Here is a 25,307-nt window from a genome sequence, read left to right on the forward strand (position 1 = left end):
AGCTGGAGCTGGTAGAAGATGAGCTTGCTGGAGTAGAGCTGGAGCTAGAGCTTGTAGAAGATGAGCTAATAGAGCTGGAGCTAGAGCTTGTAGAAGATGAGCTAATAGAGCTGGAGCTAGAGCTTGTAGAAGATGAGCTAATAGAGCTGGAGCTTGTAGTAGAAGATGAGCTTTCTGGAGTAGAGCTTGCAGAGCTGGAGCTTGCAGAAGATGAGCTAATAGAGCTGGAGCTTGCAGAGCTAGAGCTTGTAGAGCTAGAGGTTGCAGAAGAGGTCGAACTGGCAGAAACCGATGAGGACAAGTCACTGGAGGACTCAGTTATAGTAGTAGTCTCACCTACTACTCCCAGGCCAAGACCCAGGAGAAGTATAGATGTTAACCGCATTACTATTATTTTTTAGGTCTGGAAAAACGAATGTGAGTGTAGAATGAGGTGAGAGGGTTAAATGAAGGAGGAGAGTGATCTACAGAGAGAGTATTTTAAGCTGCACACTTAGATATATATATCAAGTTTTCATATAAGGCCATTTTCAATCGCGATGTTGTTATTACCCCTTAGTGCTGTGGCTATCTCCAAACCAGACAAGCTTTGTAGACAAGTTTCAAATCACATACCAGTCGCGTAGGTAGCTGGTATACTGCCTGAACTGATTTGATAAAGGTGTTATTCTGAGTTGATGGACGCCGCATCTGATGGCCCACGTCAAGCGCCTCAGACATCACATACGAAGCAACAATGGGGTAGAATGCCTATGCCGCATTTGGGTTTATCGAGGCTATTGCTTTCGGATTCAACTTTTTACTTAACCGCGTTCAGCAATGTGTCGAGGCGAGGGAGACACTTGCAGCAGTAGCACCGAGGTTAATGTCGATACGAGTGGATTAGATTGTGGATAATGTAAAGTGACCCTATTCTCAAAGCAAATACCTTTGTCTTAAAGTGATTCAACTAAGTGTACATAACCTAAGCAGCCTTCTTGTAAGAAACATGACTGACCGACAAGTGGATGGAATGGCAGTTTAACCAGAGAAACTCAAACCTTTATCACAGAGGTTTAAATACTATTTATCTTACTTATTTATGCTGCTGCTTTAATGTCTGTAAGTTAATTGTTTTACCTTGGTATGGCAAAGTTCCCCAACTGAAAACTAACTGAACGTTCGCCTCAATGAGGATTTTATCAATATATTGTTCTTGGATAAAAGTTACAGCAAGGTTCAATTTGAGCGGCCGCCTTGAAGACCGTTAAACAATAACGGCTAAGTAAACGGCCGCGTAAACAGCCACGCAAACGGCCACGGCGATGCCTAAAGCGCCATTGTCATGCCATGGGCATTCCTCCAACGGTCGCTTGATGTGTGTCAAACTGCCGTTGATCCGTGTCTTGGAATCTGTGACTGTTAATTACGAGGACTGTGGATCTTGCAGATGCCGTTTCCTTGCTCCTTCGGGCAAAAGCCCCAGTTAATATCCACACACAGGAGAAGGAGTCATGTCTGCAGCTAACTGACTTACAAGCTAGCCAATTTCGATACCACACGCTTTCTCCGCTATTCTGAAGCCCATATTAATGTTAGGAGCAAGTCCCGCAGCACGGCTCTATCGGCAGCAATCTTGGCCGGGTTAATTGCACTTGCGAGTTCAACCCACCGCAAGTCAGTGTCCTCGGAATTGACGGTAACAATCCGGGTTCCCGCTTTCCCCAAGGCCGCCTCTTGTATCGTCATGGTTGGCCTGCTACACGACGACAATGCTAAATTGAACTGCCAAATAACTGTGGTGAGATGGCCCTTCATGTAGCAGAATCGTTCGGGGCAGCTGAGGCAGCGGCTCGCCTCCCAAGCCTTGGGGTGCGACTTGGATGCCGGTGATGAATATGGGTATGCGGCTTTTCATGCGGCGTCAATTATGAAAAGAAGCCTTAATGTTAGCAAGATGTTGCTTCAGCATGGCGTTGATCTCAATAAGAGGACTGAAGATGCCTCTGACTGGACTGGGCTTGACGCGCCTGCTTCTTTTTGCCAGCCACGACACTTTGAAATGGCTCCTTCAACAGGGCGCCGACATCAATTATTTAGAATCACTTGAAATCTTGGTCTAACGCCGCTCTGGCTTGCCGCCAAACTTGGACACCGCAACACAGCTGAGCTCTGAATCTCCTGGAGAGCCTTGACATCAGTCACAGGGGAGGATGAAGTCCTCACCATTCTATAAGCCACAGACCTACAAGGACACATGTTTCCTGCAGGGTCTATGCGCAAAATTTGATGACAAGAGCGCAGACTGCCTCAGTGCGATTGATTATGCCGGTAACAGGGAATCGCTTGGAACTTGTCCAGACGCCACGGGCATCAAAGCAGCCCTATCGCGTCACTTCATTCACTCTAGGTTTTATTGTACGCGTGTCGTCACACAGAGAGCCTGATGGGCTGTTGTTCCTCGCCTTGGAACATTGCCTTGCTAGTGAATTGTTCAAGCTCACAGAAAATTACCCATTCTTTCCAATTGCGGTTCGATCGAAAACCTTTCAGGTAAACCTTGAGCTGGTCAACGACTACGCAAGTCAAGGTTGCCACTTGTCCAGTCTCCCAATCCATCGCAGATGACGAAAAGAACAGACTGGTGGGGCGACATCCGGTTTCCGACGACGCAAGCCAAATAGCAGCCCTCCTTCTCGACGGCAAATCCCTGACCATGAAAAGATAGATGGTGACGATTGGAACATCTTGCACTAGGCGGTATTCGTAGGCAGTCTTGCAACGGTAGAGATTATCCTGGATTCTAGCCGGCAGCTGCCTCTAAAGGGAAAGTCGTTGGCCAGGCAGACCTCACTTCATCTGTCATGCCAAGGTGAGTCATCGACTTCACTGGTTGAAAGATTACTTGAATCGGACTATCTGTCATAGTTGACGATACGGACTCGAGCGGTATGAAAGCTTTTCACTGCGCCGCCCTCCGAGGTAGAGCTGATGTTTGTAGCTGTCTCCACTCTCCAATTCAGCAGGCTGATTAGTCATTGAGAAATTGGTAACTCGCAAGCGATCTGCAAACTTTGTTTCTCGTATCAACAAGCTTGGGGAAACCCCTTGCTTTCAGCTGTAGGGATCGGCACCGCAAAAGCCGACCACGCATTTTTGCGAACCAGGGCAGATATCAAGCCGCTGACCGTGTTGGGTATGGAATGCTTGCTCCATCATGCCTTGGGTGCCGATGACCCTCAACCGCAATCCTGTAAATCCTCTTGGCAGAACGTTGATCGCTCCTCGGGCCTCTAATATCCATCGTGATGTTGTTTGCCTCTTTAAATTGCCAGGTTACTGATAAAAACTCGGCCGCAATACGCCAAGACGAAAGTTGGCTACAACTTCCGCATCTGTCTATCCTCCGATGCTGTGAACAAGAACACAACACCAACAGGAATTGGCCTTCATGGGTTCCTGACTGGACGGTCGCCCAGAACAGGCCATTTGGATTCCGTAAGGGCTATTGAAGATAACCCTTACGTCATACTGCTTTACAGGCGGGACATATAGAGCCGGATATCCTCAAGGTGGTTAGAATCGAGTGTGCAACCCTGAGCGCTTTGAGATACGCCTCCTCTACATCCGAGAGATTCGGGGTGTTGTGGAGCTAGATGCCTGGACTTCTGTCTGCAGTCCTATCCTTAAAAAGACTCTAAATTAAATGCCTTTAGAGAAGAAGCTATAAAGGCAATAATATTTTCTTATTACATAGAGAATATTTATTGCTTAATTAGAGTAAATCTGTTACTACTACTTTGCCAAAATCAATGTAATGAAGAGCACCGTCGAGATAGCCATACACATTCCGGCCCTTTGTCCTCGCAATTCCACCGAGGGGTCGAAAAGGATGTAGACCAGCGGAGCACCATATATGGCACCTGCCTGTGCAAGAATACGCCAGAAGATATATACCTAGGCCCCCGAACTTTGCAGAAGAACTAGGTTTTGCCTTCTCTGAAAGTTTGAGGAACTGGAATTTGAACAACCACATGATTGGTTCGATGACGGATGAAAGGCCGCATTTTCCTTATCCTACGTCTGAGCGTCAAGTTCCAGTAGACCCTAGGGATTACTGCTTCCCAGCAGATCGGGCTTCCGCGTTTGGGAGTGACAAGGAATGGAGAGATAAGGGCCATCGAGGATGCGGGGCGCAGCACTTTGATGAAACAGAACAGAGGCTAGAACCACGCACTCAGAACTTTCATAGACCTTTTCCATCAGCAAATACAACACCACAACCTCAGCGGCCATCAAGCGACAGTAGAGTTGATGATGATGATGGTCACTCAAATAATGACCAAGCATCAGCCTATGAGACTCTACCTGGAAGCCAGGCAGGGGATTTAATGTTCGATGGAGACACAGGCCAAGGTCAAACTGTAGCTGCAATAGCAACTGTTCCTTGAAGCCCGACAGCAAAGTTTATTCCAAGGAGGCGTGTTGCCGTAGATGACGATGGACCTAGGACAGATGTGAGTTCCCACTTGAAAAACTCATCTAGAGAGTCAAAGGTGGCAAGACAAATATCTGCAGCTACTACCCACATAAACCTCGACGGAAACCCACTGGAAAACGGTTTCGTGCGAGGAGAAAAACACCCTCCTATGAAGGGAGAAATTTCACAGTTTCTCTTACTGATGATAATCAGCAAGATGAGCTTGAGTCATTGAATTAAGATATGATAGGGATTATGAATTTCTTTTTAAAGTATATATATTAGTTTTAAAAGGTATTTATAGTTAGTACAACCAAGATCTATTAGACCAATTTGACAGCCGTCAGTGGCTAAGTAACCTTATTAATTTCATGCTCTATGGCCATTAAAGACAGGCCTTGATATTTCCAACTTAAATGGAGTGTAGCTGGGCATGGAACGGGCGTCAAACTAACATATGGGAATTGGAGAATATTGTCCATGAGAAATAGTAAGTCATGACCTTGTCGTCTGGCATTAGACTTGAATTATTACAAAGCCTACTAATTACATTAGCTAGGTAAATTAAATATATTTTGCCGTTTAGGTACTACTTATCTATATGCAGGTATTGTCAATTCTCTTCTTTAAGTAATATACTTATTGTTCTTACTCTGAGATCCATGCAGACAAAAACTCTTCTAGAGGTTGAAGAACACCAGCACAAATAGCCCTGACAAACGCCGAGTCACTTAAATCTGGCTGAGCTTCAAAAGCACAAAGGATACACCTTCTAATTGCATCCGCAACCTTATCACCAAACTGTCCCTCAACGCTTTTCTGCCACTGAATGACAGTACAAAGATCAGCTATCTGCAGGGCTTGTCCTGCTGCACCTATGTATTCGTCGCGAAGTGGCAAGCTCTCTAGCTTTATGCGAAATAAAAGCTCTAGTAGAAGCACCCCGAGAGCAAAGAGGCTGCTACGAGCTTGAACGCAGGGCTGGACTTTTTGTTTGCCTTTGAGGGTGTTTCTGATTGACTGGTGAGAGATATATGGCGTTGGCATGGCGGAATCTGGGTTCCGTATAAGCAGGACTTCGGTCTGGCTCCAGGTTTCAGGGACCCATGGACATACGCCAAGTGCGAGGACGGTTTGAATCAGTTGGAGACCAACTTTCAGTCTCTGCCCAATCCTTGGTGTGGACTCTAGAAAAGTATCGAGTGTTTGTACTTCAAAAGTCTCATTTCTGTCTGAATGATCGTCCGACCTGAGAAGCAAGTGATTTTCAGGACCATTACTTAGAGACCCTATAAAAGGTTGGTCGAACCCTCCCCTTGCAACGTAGCACATGTCCTGGATCTGATTTACTGCTTCTGGGGCCATGGGCCCGCAATCTTGGGCAAACCTCACGCGCGGCAGGTCTGGGATGGTTGCCGGAGCTTGGTCGGAGACGTAAATACTACAGCCATGTCAGTGCCTTTATCAAATGTTTCTGGTAGTTTCTCACCTGGCTCCTGACTGAGGTTTCTTTTGGAGTTTTATACCGAGCCTTTGAAGCCGGCTTTGTACTTGATGTGGCCTAGCGGGACTCCCGACGATCGAAAGAGAAGAAATAGCCAAAGAAGCAAGGCTGGAACTCATTTCACGCACTTGCTTGTATCGCCTTTTGACATCTAGGTCTTGCTTGAGGCGCGGGACCTTTTCGGTGCTCTGAGTGGACGATTTGGTAGATACCGAAGGACCGGTTTCCACTACCTCTACTTGGATTTTTGTAAGTCTAGGACCTTCTTCAAAGACCAAAACGAAGTTCCCACGTTTCGGCTCTTGTCGAATAGTGCTAGCACTAATACCATATGAGTGTTTACTCAGGCAGCTACAAGTCCAATTGCACTGTAAGCACTCGTAGATCGAAATGGCCTGTCTTTGCGCTGTAAGATACTGCCATGCTAGAGAGCTATATCTTGTTGATTTAATTCCCGTTTCAACGTGTGCAGCGCGATCAAGGAATGCGTAGATGCTTTCGTTCCGATCCTTTATAGTCGCCAGGAATTCATCTTTCTTGCGACTGAAGCTCCATTTAAGTCTAAAGAACTCACTTGCGAGACCAGTTGAGTCGGTATGATAAACCTGTCTTTTGTCAGTATCAACTTGGTGATGTCAACCAACTTCTAAAGCTTACTTTATCTATTGGCAAAAGGTCAAGTAGTTTAGAAATGGCGTCGTTGATATCATTCAGCTGTTGCATATACCACGTATAGTAGCGACTTTGGATTCTCTTTCTCAACAGAGCTTGGATTCGAGGTTCATGCCAGAGGAGAGTATGTGGGTCATTCAGAAGGAGTTCAAGTTCAGCATCTGGTAGACTCAATGGCACCAACAAGATCTCGTGGTTCTGCGTAAATGCAACGAACTCGCGATCAACAGCTGAGACAAAATTCTCGAACTCGAGTTCGAATTGCCACCAAGACTTGAGGTCTCGATAACGAGCGTTCAAGTCCTTAGCAGCATCATATAAAATCGGAAATGCACCGAGAACGATGCCGGCGATCTCGAATCCAGACATTTTCCTGATTAGATGTTAGTCAGAATAATAAGAAGAAGTTTCACGTCGTGTCAGATGCATGGAGAAAGCTGAAAACTGAGATACGAAGCGGGGAAATAAATCAGGCTGCGGCTGAAAGTTCTAGAACGAGGCAAACATGGACAAATGATTTTCCTGTCTAATCAAGCCACTCACGTGCAAGCGTTATCTTTGATGCAGAGCGTGAGATTGTGCCGTCTTTGCAGTCTTCTTCTTTGCATCAGAGTCATGTCTTCATCAAACGTCAACCTGACAATTTCCAAACGAGCCAACGCTTGCGTTTCGCAGTTGCAACACTTGCTGAATCATTCAACCTCATGGGTTAATACAGCAGAAGCTCAGTTTCTTGATGATGAACGCGGTAGATTGAGGGTATGGGCCTCAAACATCGGTGCTCTCCAGCCAGAGCGATCCATGGCCTCATTGGATGCCAGACTCAAGGATGCTCCAAGACAAAGGGAAAGCGTCATTCGTGGATTGCAAAGATTAGAAGGTGTTCTTTACCGACGTAAGTGTCCATGTAATAATCGATATTTGCAATCTAACGCCTATTTTCATAGTCCTGGGCATTGAACTAGGCAGCCACCAAAACCGAACTTCCCAAATCGCGCAATCGACCTCGATTGAACCCACAAATGAGGTTGAGCAGCTGATGAAGAATTTGCACTGCTCAATAGATCACCTTTTTAGTCTTTCAACACTGATACGCAGAATGAGACCAAAGGGGCGGCTCCCTGGCCTCGATGGCTTCACCCCTTATGAGACTTCTCCAGACATCAAGCATGTCGAGGACAAATTCCCAAAAGTTAGACAGTCAATTTGGCTAGCACAGCGCCTGGGTAATGCTATCACGAAAAGGCGTCTGATCATTCAGTACAGACAAAGCCACCGTCAGAAACTCTCCAAACCAACTCATGAAGAGGATACCATTGACATCTTAAGCAAAGCCCAGAGCACCGTCGCAACGACTTATCAGGAGGGATCAGAGGAGATCACAGCAGAAAATGCCGCCAGATATTCGATCTTTACTTCGGCAACATCCTTTGTTAGTTCATTCGGTGAAGATATTGGCCGCCGGATTCCTGACTTACCCGAAATGGTACTGGATGGAGTTCAACTGGACTATGGTGAGCCAATAGAATGCCCATACTGCCGGACAATCCAAGAGCTAGCTGATCGGAATCAATGGAGGTGAGAATTCCTATCATTACAATCAAGTAGTCCAAGATCAGTAGGTTTATACCGCTCACAGGAAACACGTTTTTTCAGATTTGCAACCCTACGTATGCACTTTCAGGGACTGCACTGCCGACCTCTTCTCAACACGTGAAGAGTGGTTCAGTCACGAGATAAATATCCATAGGCAGGACTGGGAATGCATTCTCTGCAACAACGCCAACACGGTATTCTCAAACGCGGACTTATTACGAAGCCATTTCAAACTTGCACACTCCAAGGCAGTGGATATCAACCAATTAGACACGATTCTAGAAGCGTGTAAGCGACCAGCCAAGCGGACGGAGATCTCTGGATGCATCCTTTGCGATGAATGGACACCTCCAGCTGTGGAGTCTCAAAACATGAAGGAATTCTGTCGGCATCTGGCGCGGCATCAGCAGATGCTTGCTTTAGAAGCCTTACCTATCGCAGTAGAAGGGCTCGAAGTAAGTGTTTCTGATCTAGAACACAATGAGAACGAGGACCCCGAGGATGCCGTACCTAGAATACTCACTTGCTCGTCATGTGACACGCTTTGGAGTATGGCGGGGCATGGTCGGGTGTGTCCTATATGCCATACAAATGCAGAGGTACGTGCAGAACATAGAACCAACCCACTAAGATTGACATTCGATTCTAATTAAAGAATAGAGCCTGAAATCAGCGTCGCTGATACCAAAAGACGCGGTAGAGATGATTTCTTCTGATGACCGCATCTATTTTATCAGAGGGACAGTTGTCTGGCCAGAACTGTACGACGAAAGCATTGCAGCTGAAAGAATTGATCAATTTCTGTTGCCCAGCAAAGACAGTGATTTACAACAGACAGTAAATCAACCAAATACTCCAGAGGAGTATAATGTTCTCTGGCTGGCAGCATCTATGTTCGAGTTTAATATAGCAACCACTAAGCATGAGGCTGGCTATCCATACTTAGTTTATCAAGCAGGAGAGGTGAGTCACCTAGACATTTTTAAATGTTAATTAGACACTAATAATTAAATTTCTCTAGGTCTTTGATGTGCTGGGCGAAACGGTGCTGAGTAAAGGTGGCGAGTTATGGCTTGCAAAGAATCAAGATGACCCAGATAATACAATTGGATGGATTTGGTCAAAACACTTTGTAAAACTCTCTACAGCATAATTTATAGTCTTTATTAAGGAGCTATATATATTATATCAGTTATAAAATCTTTTTAATAGAAGATAAGGAACTATTTATATTACAGTGCTTCAAAACAGTATATATACTATAAGTAGAGCTTATATCTATTAGGAAAATTAAACTCTATCTTAATATAAAATAACTCTTATAATATATACTATTTAGAAAGATCTATTTAGTTAAACTATATTAAGATCTTATATTAAAAGGTATAATTCTTATTATTGAGTTTACTTACTTATATGTAATACCTGATATAGACATAGAGGTGGACCACTTCAGAATCAATCCACCTTATTGCACTACAGCGATGAAGAAGCAGACTGTAACAGTAGTGGTTATCTTTTGCAACATGCTCAACTCTGCTTGAATAGCCCTCAAGAGATAACCAACATCCCCAGGAAATAGTGGTTCCGGCACGGCATAGTTTCGCTCTCTTTGGGGATAGCAACTTTGATCTTGAGGGCCCAAGTCATTCAGCTCTCTGATGCAGTCGGAAGCAGAACCATCGCGGGTCGGGTTCAATAAAGCTGTTGGGGCTCAGGTGTAACTAGATCTCGTAGAGTTCGTTAAGGTTAGCCCAGAGCTAATGCAAGTCTCAATCCAGCGACCACGTTTTGGAGATGCTAAAACTTGCTAAGACGCGTTGAGAGGCGTCGAGCGGCGCTGAATCACAGCGTCATGTCTTTTGGCGCATCATGCTAGCAGCGGGAGCTCTCGTAACCAGTACCACCACTGCGTACTCCGCAGTTAGAGGTGTTTTACGGCTGAATTGTGGCCCAAAAGGGCATTGAAGAGCCTTACTACCGTAGTCTTGTTGGACTCCAGGGGGAATCTCCGGTATACGCAGATTAGTTGGTTATCTCGGTTACTTTGCGTACCAACGTCGTACCACTTTTTCAATGTGTTGGTTGCTACGAAGTGTTGTCCCTGAACACGCAGCGCACACGTTTGCGAGAGATAGATGTGGGTGTTGCTCAGTACATCATGCTTATCTTAGTCAAGCCACATTTCCAGCATGGATTGTTAGCAACCGGGTACTTCCTGTTTCCCGTATCCACCTCCTTGTAGAGAAAAATACAGGGGTTGTCGTTTTCGCTGGCTCTAATCTGGTAGCTTTTCAATAGCGTCCAACTAGTTTGAGTAAAAACACCAAGTCAGGTCTAGCCATTCAATAGTCTCTCAGCTGCCCCTGACTAGAGAATTCCATTGCAGCCGAGGACTTCTAAAAAAGAAAAGATCGGTTACAATATGCGTGATAAAGCCGCTGAGTAGTGCGACCTGCTTTCATGTATTTATCTCTTTGTTCACCTCGACAGTAAACTCTAGTCCTTTTGACATTGTTTTCTTTTGCTTTGAACCTGGGACGCATACACTCTTTTAATCTTGATTACCAACACCGGTCGTTACACTCAACATGATCCGTAACACTCTCTTTCTTGCTGCACTAGCGGTCACTGTCATTGCTGGACCTTGCAAACCCACCAGTTCTTCCACTGAGCTTCTGTCGACCACCATCGGGTCGACCGAGACGTCCTATGTCCAGACTTCTGTCACTGAGAGCACAGACGTAACCTCTTCCATCGCCAGCTCGGATGCGACCACTACAGCCGAAGCCACCACGACCTCAGACTCCGAGTCGACAACAACAGCTCCACCAGATGATAGCTGTGTACAAAGCCTTACTTTGAACAACAACGGGCCTCGGTTTACAGATAAGATTGCAGACTGCCAGGATTTCAATGTAGTCACAGTCAGCTCGTACGAAGTGTAGGTAACATTCACATCAATCAGTAGACAATCAGCTGACGGTCCTCCAGGACCCAGACAGTGGAAAAGCGTGGAAATGTTATCATCATTCCTACAAATGCGATTGTCCGTCGTGCTGAGGGTGAGGCGGCAACGACCATCTTCCCGACTGGCATCCCGGCTTATGCTACATATTGCGATAGTCCATCAGCGTACTATGAGGCTTGCTCTGAGCTTGGTATCACTGCGTCCACAACTACAATTCCGGAACCTACAACGACTGAAACTATTACTTACTGAGCAGGGCTTAATAAAGCTGCTTTATCTCATATAGTAATTACATTTATTTCGCATAGTTATCTTACATACATAGACACATATCCATCAGGTTTGTAGGGAGGCTACTATAATCTGGATTATCTATTTACCATCCCCGTCCGTCCCATGCTACTTTCTTCAGCTCCTATTACACTTGTGTTAATTGCATACAACTAGTATCTCCGTGTTGGCAGCCGTGCGAAGCCAATTTTTAATAAAATAGCCCATCGTCAACTAACCAACTAAAGAAACCACTATCCACAATACCCCTCACGCCAAGCAAGCTTCTCTCAACCAACACGATATTTTCTTTTCTCACCGTCACTTGCCCTCAGTCCAAGTTTAGCCTATATCGATGCTTCGGGTCGCCCACTTAGTGCTTACTGACACCATGCCAGCCATTTGTATTCCAGGTTCCAATCCGCCCGATTAACGTGGCATTTTTCGCGTTCTGGACTCTCTGCCAAGCGCGTCTTCTGCACCATACGGTAAGGGACATGGCTCAAAGTGGAACTCTTTCCCAGCAGTCAAGGATCAACCAACAAGAAAAGGTCGTCACCTGCCATTTACGGGGGTTTATACGGAGTACCTTGAGCACTTTTCCTCTTGAGCATGAATGCTTGGTCACAAGATCTGCATTCTCACCTGCTTATTCTCTCCATCTTTCATTTTAAAGAGTCCTTTACCTCATTTTTCTACACGTGTTAACCATAGCTTCACTTAACCAATTCTGCACTTAGCTCTCTTGCGGCCTATCCTGTCCTCGATACCTCATTAGTGCTCGTCTCGCGATACATAATGCGTTACGGCCCCCTGCTTTCTATTCTCGGCTACGCCTTCTTCCATACCAGCCATGCATTCGAATTTACTGGCCCTGACTCGTCTCAGAAACTCAATCTGACTCAGCCTATTACAATCACGTGGGATGCCAACACTGGAGCTTTTAACGAACCAAAGGCTCGTGCACTCGATCTCTGGTTCTATGCCCTCACCAGCGACATCAGTGGTCGGCTTGGCTGGGAACTTGCCACCAATCTCTCGCTCTCTGCAGGATCATTCAAGTGGAACCCTGAAACAGTTGTCAAAAGCCTCAAAGACAGCGATGTCTCGATCTCAGCAGACGCGGTACACGCCTTTGAAGCTAGGCTGATGAACAATTCTGGCAGTCAATCATCATCAGTCGAGAGTGATGTGTACGCCGTTGAAGGCTTTGATTTTATCCGAAATACTGCTGGCAAGGGTGCGCAAGTCGGGTTTTACACAGCTGCTGTCGCCTTTACTGTGGCATGCTTGGCGCATCTCTGATAAGAGCTTGCCAGAGGAGGGAAGTTGATTGAACGATGGGCATAATAAAAGACGTAGACCTTCTAGAAATGGCTACACGGGGCCTGATTCTCGATGCCAGGGAGGACAGTCACAAGACTATATTCAGGCACGAGAAGTATTAGAATGTCGATGTCCATTAAACAAATACTTATCCCCATCAAGATTTAACAGTCATAAACTATTAGTCAACAGTTGCCAGTAATGACAACTCCAGCCCCGTCCCAATCAATCCCACCCCAGCTACAACTAAGAGAGGAATTTCTCTGCTGGTTCGATCCGGATCATTGACGGCTTCGCAATATGCAACACTGCTTATCTCTCCTAGTATATTATTGACCTCCATAAGGATAGCTGCCGTCCGGCTGGCACTAGCAGCTTCGTGGCTCAACTCATAGAGATGACCGGCAGTGACAAACAACCCCCAATATCCGACAACAACCTTAACGAAAGCTCCCATGCCACGTTTGTCAAGGGCGGGAAATCCTGTCTTAGTTGCTTTCAAGAACTTTTCGAGAAGAGGGCCAGCCACAACGCCCACAGCAGTATTCGTATACTGCATAGCCTTGAGAGCATCGCTTGATATGGGATTCTGAGATACAGCGTATCCAGCAACAGTGCTGCAGGCGGTATGTAAATAATGTAGAGCTGACATGGGCCGGCTGAATGGATTGTCCTTGCTTTCTGAAGAACCATCGGCCTCAAGAGGGATGACGAACACATTCAGGAGATCGACAAGACCACCGACGCTGTGCAAGCAGAGGTAAATAGTCTTCTTTGTTGACGCACTAATTTCTTTAGGCGCTGCCCAGATGTATGAAGCGGCTCGAGAGTAATAGGAAAGCTCCTCTAGAGCAGGCGGCTGACCTAGAATGGTTCGGAGTGTATGCCAGCTATCAGCACTGATGAGGGCCTCCACATCGTCGTCGTTGTCGGGGAATGGGGCGCTGTCGTGAACGATCTTATACACGACTGTATAAGCGACAGCGGCTATCCAGCAGAAGAGATCCAAAAGCGAAGGCTCGCTTATGCCAAGATCACTGAGTATATCAGAAATGATTGGGATGTGGAACTTTGTGTCGAGAAGGTGCATGGCGGAACTGGCGACGCTCGTCAGAAGATCTAGAATAGCATCCCCAACGTTACCGACGGTAGAGATGAAGACATCGGCAATTATTGCAAGAAGCTGTTTGAGGGAGTATTGCAGGGGTTGAGAAGAGACCTTGTGGGCGAGGTTCGTCAGGTTGTTGTAGGCTGCTGTGAGTGTCTTGCCTTCATTCTCCAGAGCGGTCAAGAGGTTGTCGACAAGCTCTTCTACCCCGCTATCGGCTGTGTCGTTTTCAACAAGGGTCAAAGAAGAAGCGTTGTTCTTATAGTGGTTGGATAGCATCTGGGAGCCAGATGTCTGGCCTGATGATGGATTCTTACAGTTTGCAGACAAGGGCTGGGTTGTAGCTTGACCAATCGTGTCCGTCCAGCTTGTATCACCAGCCCAGTTGTTGATCATGGTAACGAGACCATTCATCTCCTGGTCGAAGAAGGGCTTTGCAGATGCAATCAAGTCAATCTGACCCTGCATAAACAGCTTCGATATATTGCAGATAACATTCTTGGTGCGGGTGATATCCTCCCAATCCAAGAGAAGCTCCAAGAAACGGATTACATCCTGGATCACCGTCTTGATAGCATTGAAGACCCATTCGACAGCACCAACAACTGCATCCACTGTACTGAGCACTGCATGATAGATCTTGCCTGCGATGGTGGTTACGAAATGCCACACATCGCTTGCTGCCTCCTTGACGATGTGAACGATAGCTTCAGCAGCTGATTTGAGGGCATGGAAAATGTCTCCAACATCAGCCTCGATCGTATGGCCAATACTCTCAAAGGTGTCACAAATAGACCCGAAAAGGCCTGAACTTGGGTGATGCTCTGGGATTGGCTTGGGAGGGACTGGCTTGGGAGCGACCTTCAAAGGTGCGTTTGGATTTTTAATGGCACCATAGACAGTGTTAAGGTTACCCAAGGTATATGAAGCACTTTGCATATCGTTCGTCGAAGTCGATTCATCGACAAGAGGCGCTGTAACTGGGGTGCCAGAAGTACCTCCTGCAACGACATTCTTTGGGATCTTGGCTGCTCCCAAGGCAGTGGGTGTGTTGAGCGAAGTAATCTTTTGAAAGTGCTTGTGTGATGGATCTATAACCGTTGGATGACCGCCACAGGTAACGGTGATGGATGTCCCGTTGATAGTATCGTGGGTATTTTCAACTATTGTCAAAGTACCAGTCTTGTCCGACGAGACAGTGATAGGAGTTGAACTCAGGACATAGTACACGCCGTTGATGTAAACTGGAGTTCGACAAGGCGCCGTGACAGAGACAGAAACATCACCTGCTGGCATCTTCTTGTCGTCTGCAAGTTGGATGGTGGTAGTGTACGAGTTGAATGCGATGGCCTTGGCCTTTGGCGGCGCCTCAACAACAAGTGACTCCTGACGCCAAAGCTTGGCAGTTGTTTCTGTAGCCTGTACTAATCGCCAAAGGGATGTTCCTCCAGAGGCAAAGATGGTGTTGCTGTAGCCTGTGCGGTTCACAAAGGCGGAAATGTTCTCTATACCGTTCATCAGCGGGAGAGGTGTGCTCCATGATGCTGCGATGCCAAGCTGTGTATTGGGACAAGAGGTGTAGTAGATCTGATCGCTACCATTCTTGCCCCAAAGGGTTGTAACACCTCCGTGTGTCATGGCTGATAATTCAGTAGTGTCCTGGAAAATGCTGTTGCTGAAGATTGTCGTAGCAACAGATTGGCTTGCCTGGCTGTTTGCAGGAAACCAGAATAGAGTCTGCACGCCAATGACATACAAGTCTGTCGAGTTGTTGTATGCTCTTGCAGTTGCTATCGCCGAAGCTGTTACATTTCCGGGGAGGCTGAGGGTGCGCGGTGCAGGCGGACCGGAACCAAAGGCGTTGCTAATAGGGACATAGACAAGTTGGCCTGAGTTTCCAGATACACCACAGGTAAAGACTCCATCAACAAGCTCGTTTTGGAACCTCCCAACACAGCTTTGATAGTTGCCGTCTTGGATATCTACTGGTACATCATGCGAGATCCAGTGTTTATCTGTTGCTAGTGGGTTGACGTAGAATCGAGAGATTTGCTTGACTGCGTCAGAAGCTGAGCGGTCGATATCAACAATAATGTGTTGCTGATGAGTGGCATCTGACTCGGCAAACATGACACCCGCTATGACTATCGCAGCGCCAGATGTTGATGCAGCATCGAAGGGAATCGATTTCCAGGACAGATTTGGCGCGGGAGTCCATGCGGCGGCTGAGTTGTGGTTGTACAGAGATAATAGCAGGTGGTCTGTACCCCCAGAAGTAACAATCATTGCCAGACTGATAGTTCCGTCTACAGCACTTTGGTTGGCGTCGAATGTTTTGACAACTGCACTCTTGTCGCTGGCAAAGGCGGAACTGACGACTTTAGACGAGAGGTCTGCTATTCTCCATCCTGTTGAGCTGGCACCGCTCTGCTCGACGATGGCTTGCAACACATTTGTAGAGCTTAGACTGAAAAGAATAGAGTGGCCATCTTGTGTCTGCAAGGCCTCAAACTTGCCAGAAGGATTGACAATTTCGCCGGGGACGTAGTTCTGCATCATCTCCGTCGTAGATGTCAGGGAAGCTGGTGGCGTAGTCGTAGCTGGGACGGGTATAGCGACTGGAGTAGATGGGACATCATCCTCCGCTTTCGCTGCTGGAAACTACCAACTAGATTAATATGGGCTACTCTCAAACTGCAGGTCACGTACTTTGAGCATTGCTGGAGAGGCGATGGCTTCGTCGGGGTCTGTGTAGGTCAGGCTGCAGAGGAGATCTCCACTTGGTGCTGCTCTGACATTCTTATAAGTGAAGACCTTTCCTCCGGGAAAGATAAAATTTTGTAATGCTGCGGCATTTGTGGAAGTGAAGTCGATAGGCTTTGGTGCAGTAAAGGCGCTTCTAATCTTCTTCAATAAATCGTCAGTCTGGAAAAATGAGCTCATGTCCCCGAATTGATCAGGATTACTCTCCGGGGAGCTGTTGGTGTGGGTGATTTGAAGACAGCCTGTCTGTCCGACTGACAACTCATAGTCATCGATAGCGACGTCGTTGTATGCCAGACACCTTTCATCAAAATTAGAAACTTGGTTCAATAGAATGGGAGCAACATCGCATTTGAATCTGACGTTGACACCAACTCGCTGGAAGATTTTCAGAGTGTTGCCAGTAAGCACGACGTCGCATTCATAGCCAGGCACAACATCCAAGCGGCAATATCTTGAGCCGTATATCGAACCTCGTGTTGAGCTTGTGTCTGGGTCGTCGATCGCAGAGTAGTTAATAACACATATATTGGTACTCCCGCGTCGGATAAGAGCCTTGGGGGTCTGGTTGTCAATCGTGGGTAAAGACCAGTCTGCCCATAGTTTCCCACTGCCCCACTCGTTTCGATGTCCCACGACGGGGTCCGTGGTGATACAGTATTTCTTAATTTGAGGAATAATCGCATCAATTAAGTACTGGGCAAAGACTTCTCTCTTGATGGCGACAACACCGCTTTCGGAATTGATGCTGGTTGGCTCGACCCAGTTCCAGGAGAAATGCTTATCAGGCGGTAGCTGTGAGCCACTTGTCATGCAACGGTAATCGAGAGTCGTTGCAGCGAGCTGTTCCTTAGTAGGATTCTTGACGGTATCACCATTGCTGTCCTTGAAGCGGTTGATTTGAAGGTGGAAGGATGACAAGCGGAGTTTGGAGGCGTCCGGGGGTGTTTGGGGAACAGCGACGACAGAGATTGGAGGGCAATGGCACTTCTTGGTGAATGCTGTCCAGATGCTCCCGAGTTGTCCAGAGACAACAAGGTGAGCTCGACTGCCAGCCTTCATGCCTTCAATGACAGGGACATTCTGAACCGTAGCATTATCCATGTCGAGCAACAGCTGTTGCAGACTGAAAGCTGTGCTGGATATGTTCTGAAGTCTTTTGAGGAGTCGTTGTTTCTTCGCTGGGTTTTGAGCAAAATGTGCCGAACCATTCAGCTGATTGTCGAGACTGGCATGAACGAGGCTGACCCATGTTTTGAGAGTCCATGGACGGCCCGATGGCTGCTTCCAGACATTCCACTTACCATTGGGGCTAGCGGAATTGCCTGGTTCATTTTCAACAACATGAAAGTCGGAGCAAAGGATATTGAAAGTGGCAAAGTTGGCAAGATCGCCAAGCTCTAGAATGGGAGGGAGATCCTTCGGTTCTACACCAGGAGGAAGCCCCATGCGGATCTTGACACCAACGGCGAACCCCACCTTGGTTAGCGCCTGAACCCGAGGGTCTGTGTACGGGGTATCCCGTGGCACCTTGAAGGGATCAACCCCACCTGTCTTTGTAACAAGGTCCTCCAAGGCGACTGGAACCACTGCATTCGCATTTGAGGGGCTCTGGTCCTGATTAGCTGGCTTAACAGCCCCTAACACACACCTTCAAGGGTTATCTGATTGCGAAATGGAGTAACATACCGAGAGAAAACAAAAGTAGTTACAAGGCAAAGTGCTGTTGTGCAGGTACATGCACAGATCCGAGTTTATACTAGCTTGGGTAGTTGAGATGACAAAGTCGTAGCCATACTTGGGGTTGGATAAATTACAACCAGGCCCTTGATAAAGCGAGGATCCGTCAGTAATCTCCATGGCGTAGACAGGAGGAAATAATTCAGATATACAAGATGACGTGTAATAGTTGGAGTTTGTACTTTGGAGGGACAATGCAATGTGGTTAGTGGAAAGCCAGGAGATTTTATCCAAGAGCGACAACAGAAAGTCGGACAAGAGTCAAGCTGGAAGCTGAAAGCTGAAAGTCTTATCATCAGACCACATTCTGGGACCAATATACGCCACTGGATCTAGATTTCTTTAGCTTTACCTATAAGACACGGTACAGAAAAACATTTTGCTGTGACATCTACAAGCTAGGTGCTGTAAACAAAGTCTATGGCGCTGACTATCGAAAAGCTGGAGACAAAAGTGACGAATTACGCCAAGTCACGCTTGCTGCTTTGGGATAATGTCGCTTACCTTTCTGTTTAACTGGTAGGAATTTTAGGCACTATTCCATTTAGGTTTCAGTAGATTTCAGTACTATTGTGGGGGTAGTCTAGACTTTTATTTCGCAGAGGTAGATAGAGATAGCTCTCTGACGCATCTCTACATGTAGAATTGAACTATATTAGTGGTGTTACTGCTGGTGATGGTCTTGAAGCAGGAGCCTCCTGATTCTAGTTACAGAGCGCGGGGTGTTATCTTCCCTCTGACCGTCTTGATAGTGGACTACGAGTATTGTCATATTGGCAGACAAGATAACAAGGTTGTATATTACCGCAGTAGGCATAACAGAAGCAGTATTAGATACATGTGATATCTAAAACTTATGCGACGTGACCGTTCTCCATCTGCTTCGATTTTCATTCATTGCACGCTAGACGTGCATATATCCAGCTCCGTTTACTGGACAAAAGCATTTTAATCTGCTTGCTCTGGCCATCCGCAGTAATATCGTCGGGGCACTAAAATAGGTAAAAAAGTTAAAATAAATCGAGAAATCAGAAATGAATTTTTTTTTTTCGCAGCTATACGCCAATTGTTACGTCTCGTTATACGCTTTGCTTTAGTATCGGGTACGCCCCATCACGGTTTCACTGGCAAAAGTCCGACGGCGTTAGCACGGACTGTCTGGGAGTCAAATTTGTCATCAATGCTGACTCAGTTTCATCGGTTCAGGCTCAGACTGTGAATTTCCAAGCAGCCACAGCAGCCACAGTGGCTAATTTTAGCGCGGAATACTGACAAATGGCATCTTACTCAGCTTGGAAAAGTCCCAAGAACCTTCTGGATGCTTCGGGCAAGATCATGGCAATTCGATATGTTGAGTAACAGCTTGCGCAAGAACGCCCTGCCTAAAGGTTAACTCTAAGATGTTGATGTATAAATGAATCGCTTCCGACGTCTTTGGTAAATCTTTTCATCATCAGAATTCATCTCTTCACTGCTCATTTAATCCGAACAAAGCCCAAAGCACAAGTCGCCTCTGCTCAGCCAATCAAAAGCCTGATCCATCATATCAATCACACTCTACAACTCGCAACCAAAACACACAAACACAATGGCATTCTTCCTTCCCCAGACCTTCTACCATATCCAGGCTCCCCAGAACCCACTCTATCATCTCCTCCGAGAGCTTGACCAGTCGGTTCAGCAGCCCCAGCGAAAGCGCCAATGCCAGCCTCAACAGAAGACCCGCGCTCAGGCTTCCTGCCCTGCCTATCGGGTGAACTCCCGCCCATGGGAGCCCCGCTTCGAGGCACATGAGACTGAGGACTCCTTCGTGCTCTACGGCGAGCTTCCCGGTATGAACAAGGAGCACGTCACTGTCGAGTTCCCTGAGCCTCGCAAGCTTGTCGTCAGCGGCAAGGTTGAGCGATTCACAGAGGAGCCCAAGCCAGTTGAAACAACCACCGAGCAGACTGCTCCCACCCCAGTCACCGATTCAGACAACGAAGACACCCGAAGTAGAAGCTCTTACCAGGCCACTGTCGAGGATGATGTCGATGATGACGAGTTTGAGGTCTTGAGTCACACATCGGAGAAGTCAAAGACCGTCAGCCAGCCGGAGCCTGAGACTCTCAGCGAGAAGTTACAGGAGAAGAAGCCTGAGCAACCTGAAGAGCCAAGACGCTCTGGCTATAGCAAGGAGTTCTCGCGCTACTTCACTTTCCCCACCTACATCAACCACGACGCGGTCACTGCCGACCTCAAGGATGGTCTCTTGACCGTAGTCATTCCTAAGGCTACTCCCAAGTCCCAGCGCATCATCATCAATTGAACGGAAACCTATCGGTTCATGGATTTCACGGGATTGTTATGATATAGATTTATTAAGGATATCTCATTTGTTCTGGGTTGGTTGCTAGCTAATTAATTTACCTGTTATCTTACTACTGATTGCCTGCTTGAATCTTAACTCAGTGAAAGGTTTGTCGGATAATGTGACATGACTATGTAAATACCAAAGTGGCCGCTACCATAGCCAAACTCGGAACTTTCCTCCAGATAGCTGTTGACTGCCCTCTTCGAGGGAACTTAATGTGACTTTGACTGTGTTTATTTATGTAGCCACGTGTGACTTCGGTTACTGATTGAGTCATCATTAAAGTATATTATTCTGATTTTCATTAGAAGACTTATCTGCATTAAGGCTATATATATATTGCCTTTAGAAACCTAAAGTTAATTAGTACTTTTTAATATGTTGGCTTGATATATTTTGTTGAGATGCTATAAGCTTTAATTATCAATTAATAGCTATTAATTGTCTCCCTTGTCAAAAAATTACATTAACCTTGTGACTTGCGACGTCATTCTCCACAGATGATGCCTTTTCGACGTCTTCAAAACCTGTAGGAACAGAAATTAGCCCCAATATATTGGGTTGCAATATAGGCAGTGATGAACCTGTATAGGTTACAAAGGTCAATGTTCAAAAGCCACCGAGCAAGATGAGGACGCCGCATTGAGGCTTGCGAACAGAGACTGATCGTGTTGGAGCGTCGATTTAAAGACGAGGGATGATCTATCTACGCCCTAGGACTGAAGATGGTGTCTATGGCTTGACTGCGGCCTTTCAGGTTGAGCTTTAGGCTGCAAACACAGGTGATGAATGAGAGCATGGTATACATTTCCCCCAATATAAGCTTTTGCCCAGAAGCTTTCACGATGGCCGATAAATCTTGATGAAGAGTGGTATGAAACCCGATGCAGATGAGACAGACAGAGAACTAGGCGAAGAGTGATAGCGGCCTAGTGAGATTTATAGAGAACTCACGGTCTATTACATATTAAAACTAAAACATCCAAACAGTACATTCATCAATGACCGCCAAAGTATCGTCCTGCTTATTAACTCGAAAGAAACAAGGCTGTAGTATGAACCTCACATTCCTGGTTGACTGGGGACTCCGTTGTGACACTTGCATTGTCTTCTGATCAAATGACATGTTGGACCGACCAGACGTCGGCCAACCGATGAAATACTCAGCCGTTTGGCCAGACAGGTTGAAGTCAAACCTGGCAGCTTTCGTGACTAGGGCCCGCAGGTCTCGCCGATATGTGTCGGACTTGTACATCACGCCGACAGAGCGGCAGGCAAAGAATAGATCTTCTAGCTCTTGGACCACGGGATGAACCCGTTGGTAGTGATGTTCAGACGTCCGAAGTACTTCTATCAGATTGGCTGTGAGAGCACCCCACTGATGGAAGAGGGGAGAAAACTGTTCGGAATTCTTCTGCTTTTGGCCTTGCTGGAGTTCATTAACTATCGCCGTGTCAGTTATGACTTAACCTCACAGACTAATGCTTATGCTCACCCAATATTCTCAGGCTCCTTTGATATGGACCAGCCCAGATCATGGGGCTATTGTCCCCGAGGCCCCCAAACACCGCCCTGCAGAGGCCTTGCCAAACAGCTGCCTCAACCATAGCAAGACCTGACCGCCTCCCCCCAACGACTTGTTGATAGGTCGGGGTGATCTTTCGAAGGAAATCCCCGTTCTCTTTCCCCCAAGCCTCAAGTTTGTTAGTGCTCACTTTGTTGAAGTGATTGTCTACAAAATTCCTCACGTCAAAGGCCAGGTTTCGCCACTCGTTGCGGAGTTCGGTGTCTGGCTGACTGAGAGGCATCCCAGGGACAAGATTGGCACTCTTGCTTGCGGCTTCACTGGTGCGATTTCTCCAGTAGGCAAGGTCTTTCTGCCGCTGTTGACGCTCCGCTTCCAGTTGCTGTGAAAGAGACTCTTTTTCTGCAATGAGGTCGTTCATAATCTCCTGTTGCTCATTGAGAGTCATCGCTAAGTCCTTTTCTCCATAAGAGATGCTCTCATCCTGAGATATAGCCATGACATGGGTGTGATGAACTGCTGGAACAAGCGGGAGTCCCTTGGATTGTTCGGTATGAAAATCATTTGGTGTACAGACTCTATGGACACCAGGACCCTCAGCTGGTAGCCCGGATGAAGGACTTTGAACACTTGGTGGTCCGTGGAAATTGTCCTCAGGGCCTTGGCCATCGACAGGGAATGCATGTGAAGTGCCATTTGGTTGAGTAGTGGGCTGGCTTGGTTCACCGACCGGGGATCTGGGACTTCGTAGTCCATTGGGTACGTTGAGTTCAACTGACTTCTGAATTGAGTTGATAGATCTCCTCCCAGGACTCTCAGGATTCTTGACTGCATTGTTTATAGATGGTTGTTGAGTTAACGACGAGAGCTTATTTTTGAGACGCTGCATCACACCGTGAGAAGTTGGTCTTTTAACAAGATCATCGATGGGTTCTTCTGCTTCCGACATGTCCATAGAGCGACGCCTGGAGTGATTTGAATGTCTTGACGATTTAGAGCTGCTCCTATGAGGCTTTTCTGATACTAGGTTATAGGAGGGCTCGGTAGGCCGACCTGCCTTTGTGATAGGAGGGCGATTGGCAGGTTCTCGTTCAGCGTGATAGGAACGCTTCATAGTCAATAGGGACGAGAATTGTGTTTGGGTCGTTAAGGCAGAATGCTTGGTGCTCTTTTTGACTTGGACTGCTGGAAAGGGAGGGAAGCTCTTGAGGAGGGAGGCAGAGGGCGAAGAGGGAGAACCTGCAGTTCCGCGAATTGAAGAGCAAGGTCTTACTACCAATTACACTGCAACAAGTACTGCCTGGATTGGGGCTCCGTGTCCCAGCAATACATTGCGCTCACCTCGTCTGATCTTGGAGAGAGCCTTGTGAGCGCGCTGGTTCGCCATTCCACCGCCCTGCAGGATGGCCGAGACATGCATATACGAGGTGCTCGTTTGTGCTTAGCCCAAATACAACTTTTAGCCAGACCTGGGGCTGATTGACAGCCTGATATGTCCTTCTGCAGAAGTGTTGGTTTGCAGCCTGATTCCGTACAATGTACCTACTATACTAATAACGCCGAACAGTGTTGAAACTAGATGCACTGGGAAAAGTCACCTTCTGCAAAGAAGTAATATTTATCTTGATTTAAAGTTCATCAATATCGCTAAACTACATAATAAACTGTAACAATTGAAACCCACAATCGGGTCCAAATGCGGATGATTCGCACAGTCATTGTAACCGTTAAGCGCTCTGGGCTTAACTGAAAACATGGGTATTCTCTATAGGTGTTCGTGGTAGCCCCCACGCGTCCGCCAGTCAGCCGCCACCATCCAATATTCTCTCACCTTGGCATGCATGGAACTGTCACCGCTGACACCTGAACTGATTCACCTCAACTCAGCTGACTAGTTGAAGCTGATACGTTTGAGGAAGAGACACATAATTAAAAAAGCCAAAAAAAGAAAAACTATCTAAACCGTGATAAGGCTTCGCTTCACTGCCTTACACTATATGAACAGCCCAACTACAAACAAGGTGATGTTGAGGGCCACTCCGATTGCTACCGGAGCTTTCCCGCCATGTTCCCTCAGAGCCTGCTTCATTCGCTGTCGCATTGGCGCACCAGGTCGAACGCTCATGCGACCCACTGAACCGCTTATAGCATCCAGAACCTCCTCAGTTGATTTGATCTCACTTTTCAGCCGCTTAATCTCCACTTTGTTGGCCGGCCTTAGCTTTTGTTGCTGGCCCAGTTGGTCCCGTAGGTTGCACAGCTTAATCTGGTAAGCCTCATGGTCTTCTCTCAGCTGTTCAATAAGGGTCATGCCCGTAGCGGTTTCTAAAATCGAACGGTTCTCATCCACGATTTCTTTCTGGATATCGAGGACCACACTCTGCTGATCTGCCAGCTGATGGATAAGAGGATAAGCAGATCTTGGCGTGCCGTTGAACTGGGCCACGATGGACCCGTTGTCTATCATTGAGCTCCAGAAGCTGGTTACAAGTTCTTGCTCGCGCTGAACAGCACGCCGGTGATCCTCTGGGCGGAGAATATTCCACATGGTCGTAACCAGAATGACATTAGTCATGGCATTGTCTCCGACAAGCTTTCTGAGGATTTGGATGTGCTGTAGCGAAGCATCGGTAACCTTGTTGTCCGTGATTTTGTGGAGGTATAAAATACCCCGAAGAGGCAAGCCAGACAGATGCTGAGCAGCAAGGTAGTCCGTGATTTCGCCAACGATTTCTGCCTGGGAGCGAAATGTATCACCAAACCCCGGCGTATCAACCACTGTGATACTGCGCTTCTCATCCTCGTCGAGGATGATATGAACTGCCTGGCATTTCTGTGTTCCTGTAAACGCGATAAGTTTTGATACCAGAGGCAGCGAAGTGAGGGGTAATGTATACCTGAATACAGGGAGTGGCCTTCAACAACAGATTCGCTTTTAAGCTGGTTCAGGAAATAGCTTTTCCCTGCCCCAGTGACTCCCATGACTAGAACAACGCCGTCGCTTTTGTTATCCATGGTGG

The 25,307-nt window shown here is 46.9% G+C and overlaps 10 protein-coding genes across 10 annotated transcripts in view; 5 read left to right on the forward strand and 5 right to left on the reverse strand.

Annotated features, from left to right (window-relative positions):
- The window catches only part of FPRO_11332 (uncharacterized protein), a gene marked incomplete at both ends in the record, with an annotated part of 3,798 nt that extends 3,413 nt beyond the window's left edge, over positions 1-385 (reverse strand). Inside the window, one exon of the mRNA XM_031232393.1 lies at positions 337-385. Within this exon, the coding sequence (XP_031082334.1) occupies positions 337-385 (49 nt within the window). The remainder of the gene's footprint in view (positions 1-336) is intronic.
- A 1,564-nt stretch (positions 386-1,949) lies between these two features.
- Positions 1,950-3,635, forward strand: FPRO_11333 (uncharacterized protein; the record flags this gene model as incomplete). Its single annotated transcript, XM_031232394.1, has 6 exons — positions 1,950-2,096; positions 2,187-2,389; positions 2,418-2,532; positions 2,787-2,851; positions 3,315-3,477; positions 3,522-3,635. The coding sequence occupies 6 exons, from the start codon at positions 1,950-1,952 to the stop codon at positions 3,633-3,635; spliced, it is 807 nt and encodes a 268-aa protein (XP_031082335.1).
- A 1,472-nt stretch (positions 3,636-5,107) lies between these two features.
- On the reverse strand, positions 5,108-7,004 carry FPRO_11334 (uncharacterized protein; the record flags this gene model as incomplete). The annotated part of the gene is made up of 4 exons (XM_031232396.1): positions 5,108-5,900; positions 5,949-6,284; positions 6,342-6,568; positions 6,621-7,004. The coding sequence occupies 4 exons, from the start codon at positions 7,002-7,004 to the stop codon at positions 5,108-5,110; spliced, it is 1,740 nt and encodes a 579-aa protein (XP_031082336.1).
- A 246-nt stretch (positions 7,005-7,250) lies between these two features.
- FPRO_11335 (uncharacterized protein) lies at positions 7,251-9,384 on the forward strand (the record flags this gene model as incomplete). The annotated part of the gene is made up of 5 exons (XM_031232397.1): positions 7,251-7,530; positions 7,583-8,149; positions 8,292-8,830; positions 8,892-9,194; positions 9,253-9,384. 5 exons carry the CDS (start codon positions 7,251-7,253, stop codon positions 9,382-9,384), a joined length of 1,821 nt encoding a protein of 606 aa, XP_031082337.1.
- A 1,438-nt stretch (positions 9,385-10,822) lies between these two features.
- On the forward strand, positions 10,823-11,454 carry FPRO_11336 (uncharacterized protein; the record flags this gene model as incomplete). The annotated part of the gene is made up of 2 exons (XM_031232398.1): positions 10,823-11,175; positions 11,226-11,454. The coding sequence occupies 2 exons, from the start codon at positions 10,823-10,825 to the stop codon at positions 11,452-11,454; spliced, it is 582 nt and encodes a 193-aa protein (XP_031082338.1).
- An 816-nt stretch (positions 11,455-12,270) lies between these two features.
- On the forward strand, positions 12,271-12,777 carry FPRO_11337 (uncharacterized protein; the record flags this gene model as incomplete). The annotated part of the gene is made up of 1 exon (XM_031232399.1): positions 12,271-12,777. One exon carries the CDS (start codon positions 12,271-12,273, stop codon positions 12,775-12,777), a length of 507 nt encoding a protein of 168 aa, XP_031082339.1.
- Positions 12,778-12,979: 202 nt separating this feature from the next.
- Positions 12,980-18,529, reverse strand: FPRO_11338 (uncharacterized protein; the record flags this gene model as incomplete). Its single annotated transcript, XM_031232400.1, has 3 exons — positions 12,980-16,567; positions 16,616-18,280; positions 18,359-18,529. The coding sequence occupies 3 exons, from the start codon at positions 18,527-18,529 to the stop codon at positions 12,980-12,982; spliced, it is 5,424 nt and encodes a 1,807-aa protein (XP_031082340.1).
- A 1,468-nt stretch (positions 18,530-19,997) lies between these two features.
- FPRO_11339 (uncharacterized protein) lies at positions 19,998-20,717 on the forward strand (the record flags this gene model as incomplete). Its single annotated transcript, XM_031232401.1, has 1 exon — positions 19,998-20,717. One exon carries the CDS (start codon positions 19,998-20,000, stop codon positions 20,715-20,717), a length of 720 nt encoding a protein of 239 aa, XP_031082341.1.
- A 1,018-nt stretch (positions 20,718-21,735) lies between these two features.
- FPRO_11340 (uncharacterized protein) lies at positions 21,736-23,236 on the reverse strand (the record flags this gene model as incomplete). The annotated part of the gene is made up of 2 exons (XM_031232402.1): positions 21,736-22,205; positions 22,258-23,236. 2 exons carry the CDS (start codon positions 23,234-23,236, stop codon positions 21,736-21,738), a joined length of 1,449 nt encoding a protein of 482 aa, XP_031082342.1.
- A 1,044-nt stretch (positions 23,237-24,280) lies between these two features.
- FPRO_11341 (uncharacterized protein) lies at positions 24,281-25,302 on the reverse strand (the record flags this gene model as incomplete). Its single annotated transcript, XM_031232403.1, has 2 exons — positions 24,281-25,128; positions 25,185-25,302. 2 exons carry the CDS (start codon positions 25,300-25,302, stop codon positions 24,281-24,283), a joined length of 966 nt encoding a protein of 321 aa, XP_031082343.1.
- Between the last annotated feature and the right edge of the window lie 5 nt (positions 25,303-25,307).

Source organism: Fusarium proliferatum, assembly GCF_900067095.1.
Source record: "Fusarium proliferatum ET1 genome assembly, contig: FPRO_scaffold005, whole genome shotgun sequence".
Taxonomy (NCBI): Eukaryota; Fungi; Ascomycota; class Sordariomycetes; order Hypocreales; family Nectriaceae; genus Fusarium; species Fusarium proliferatum.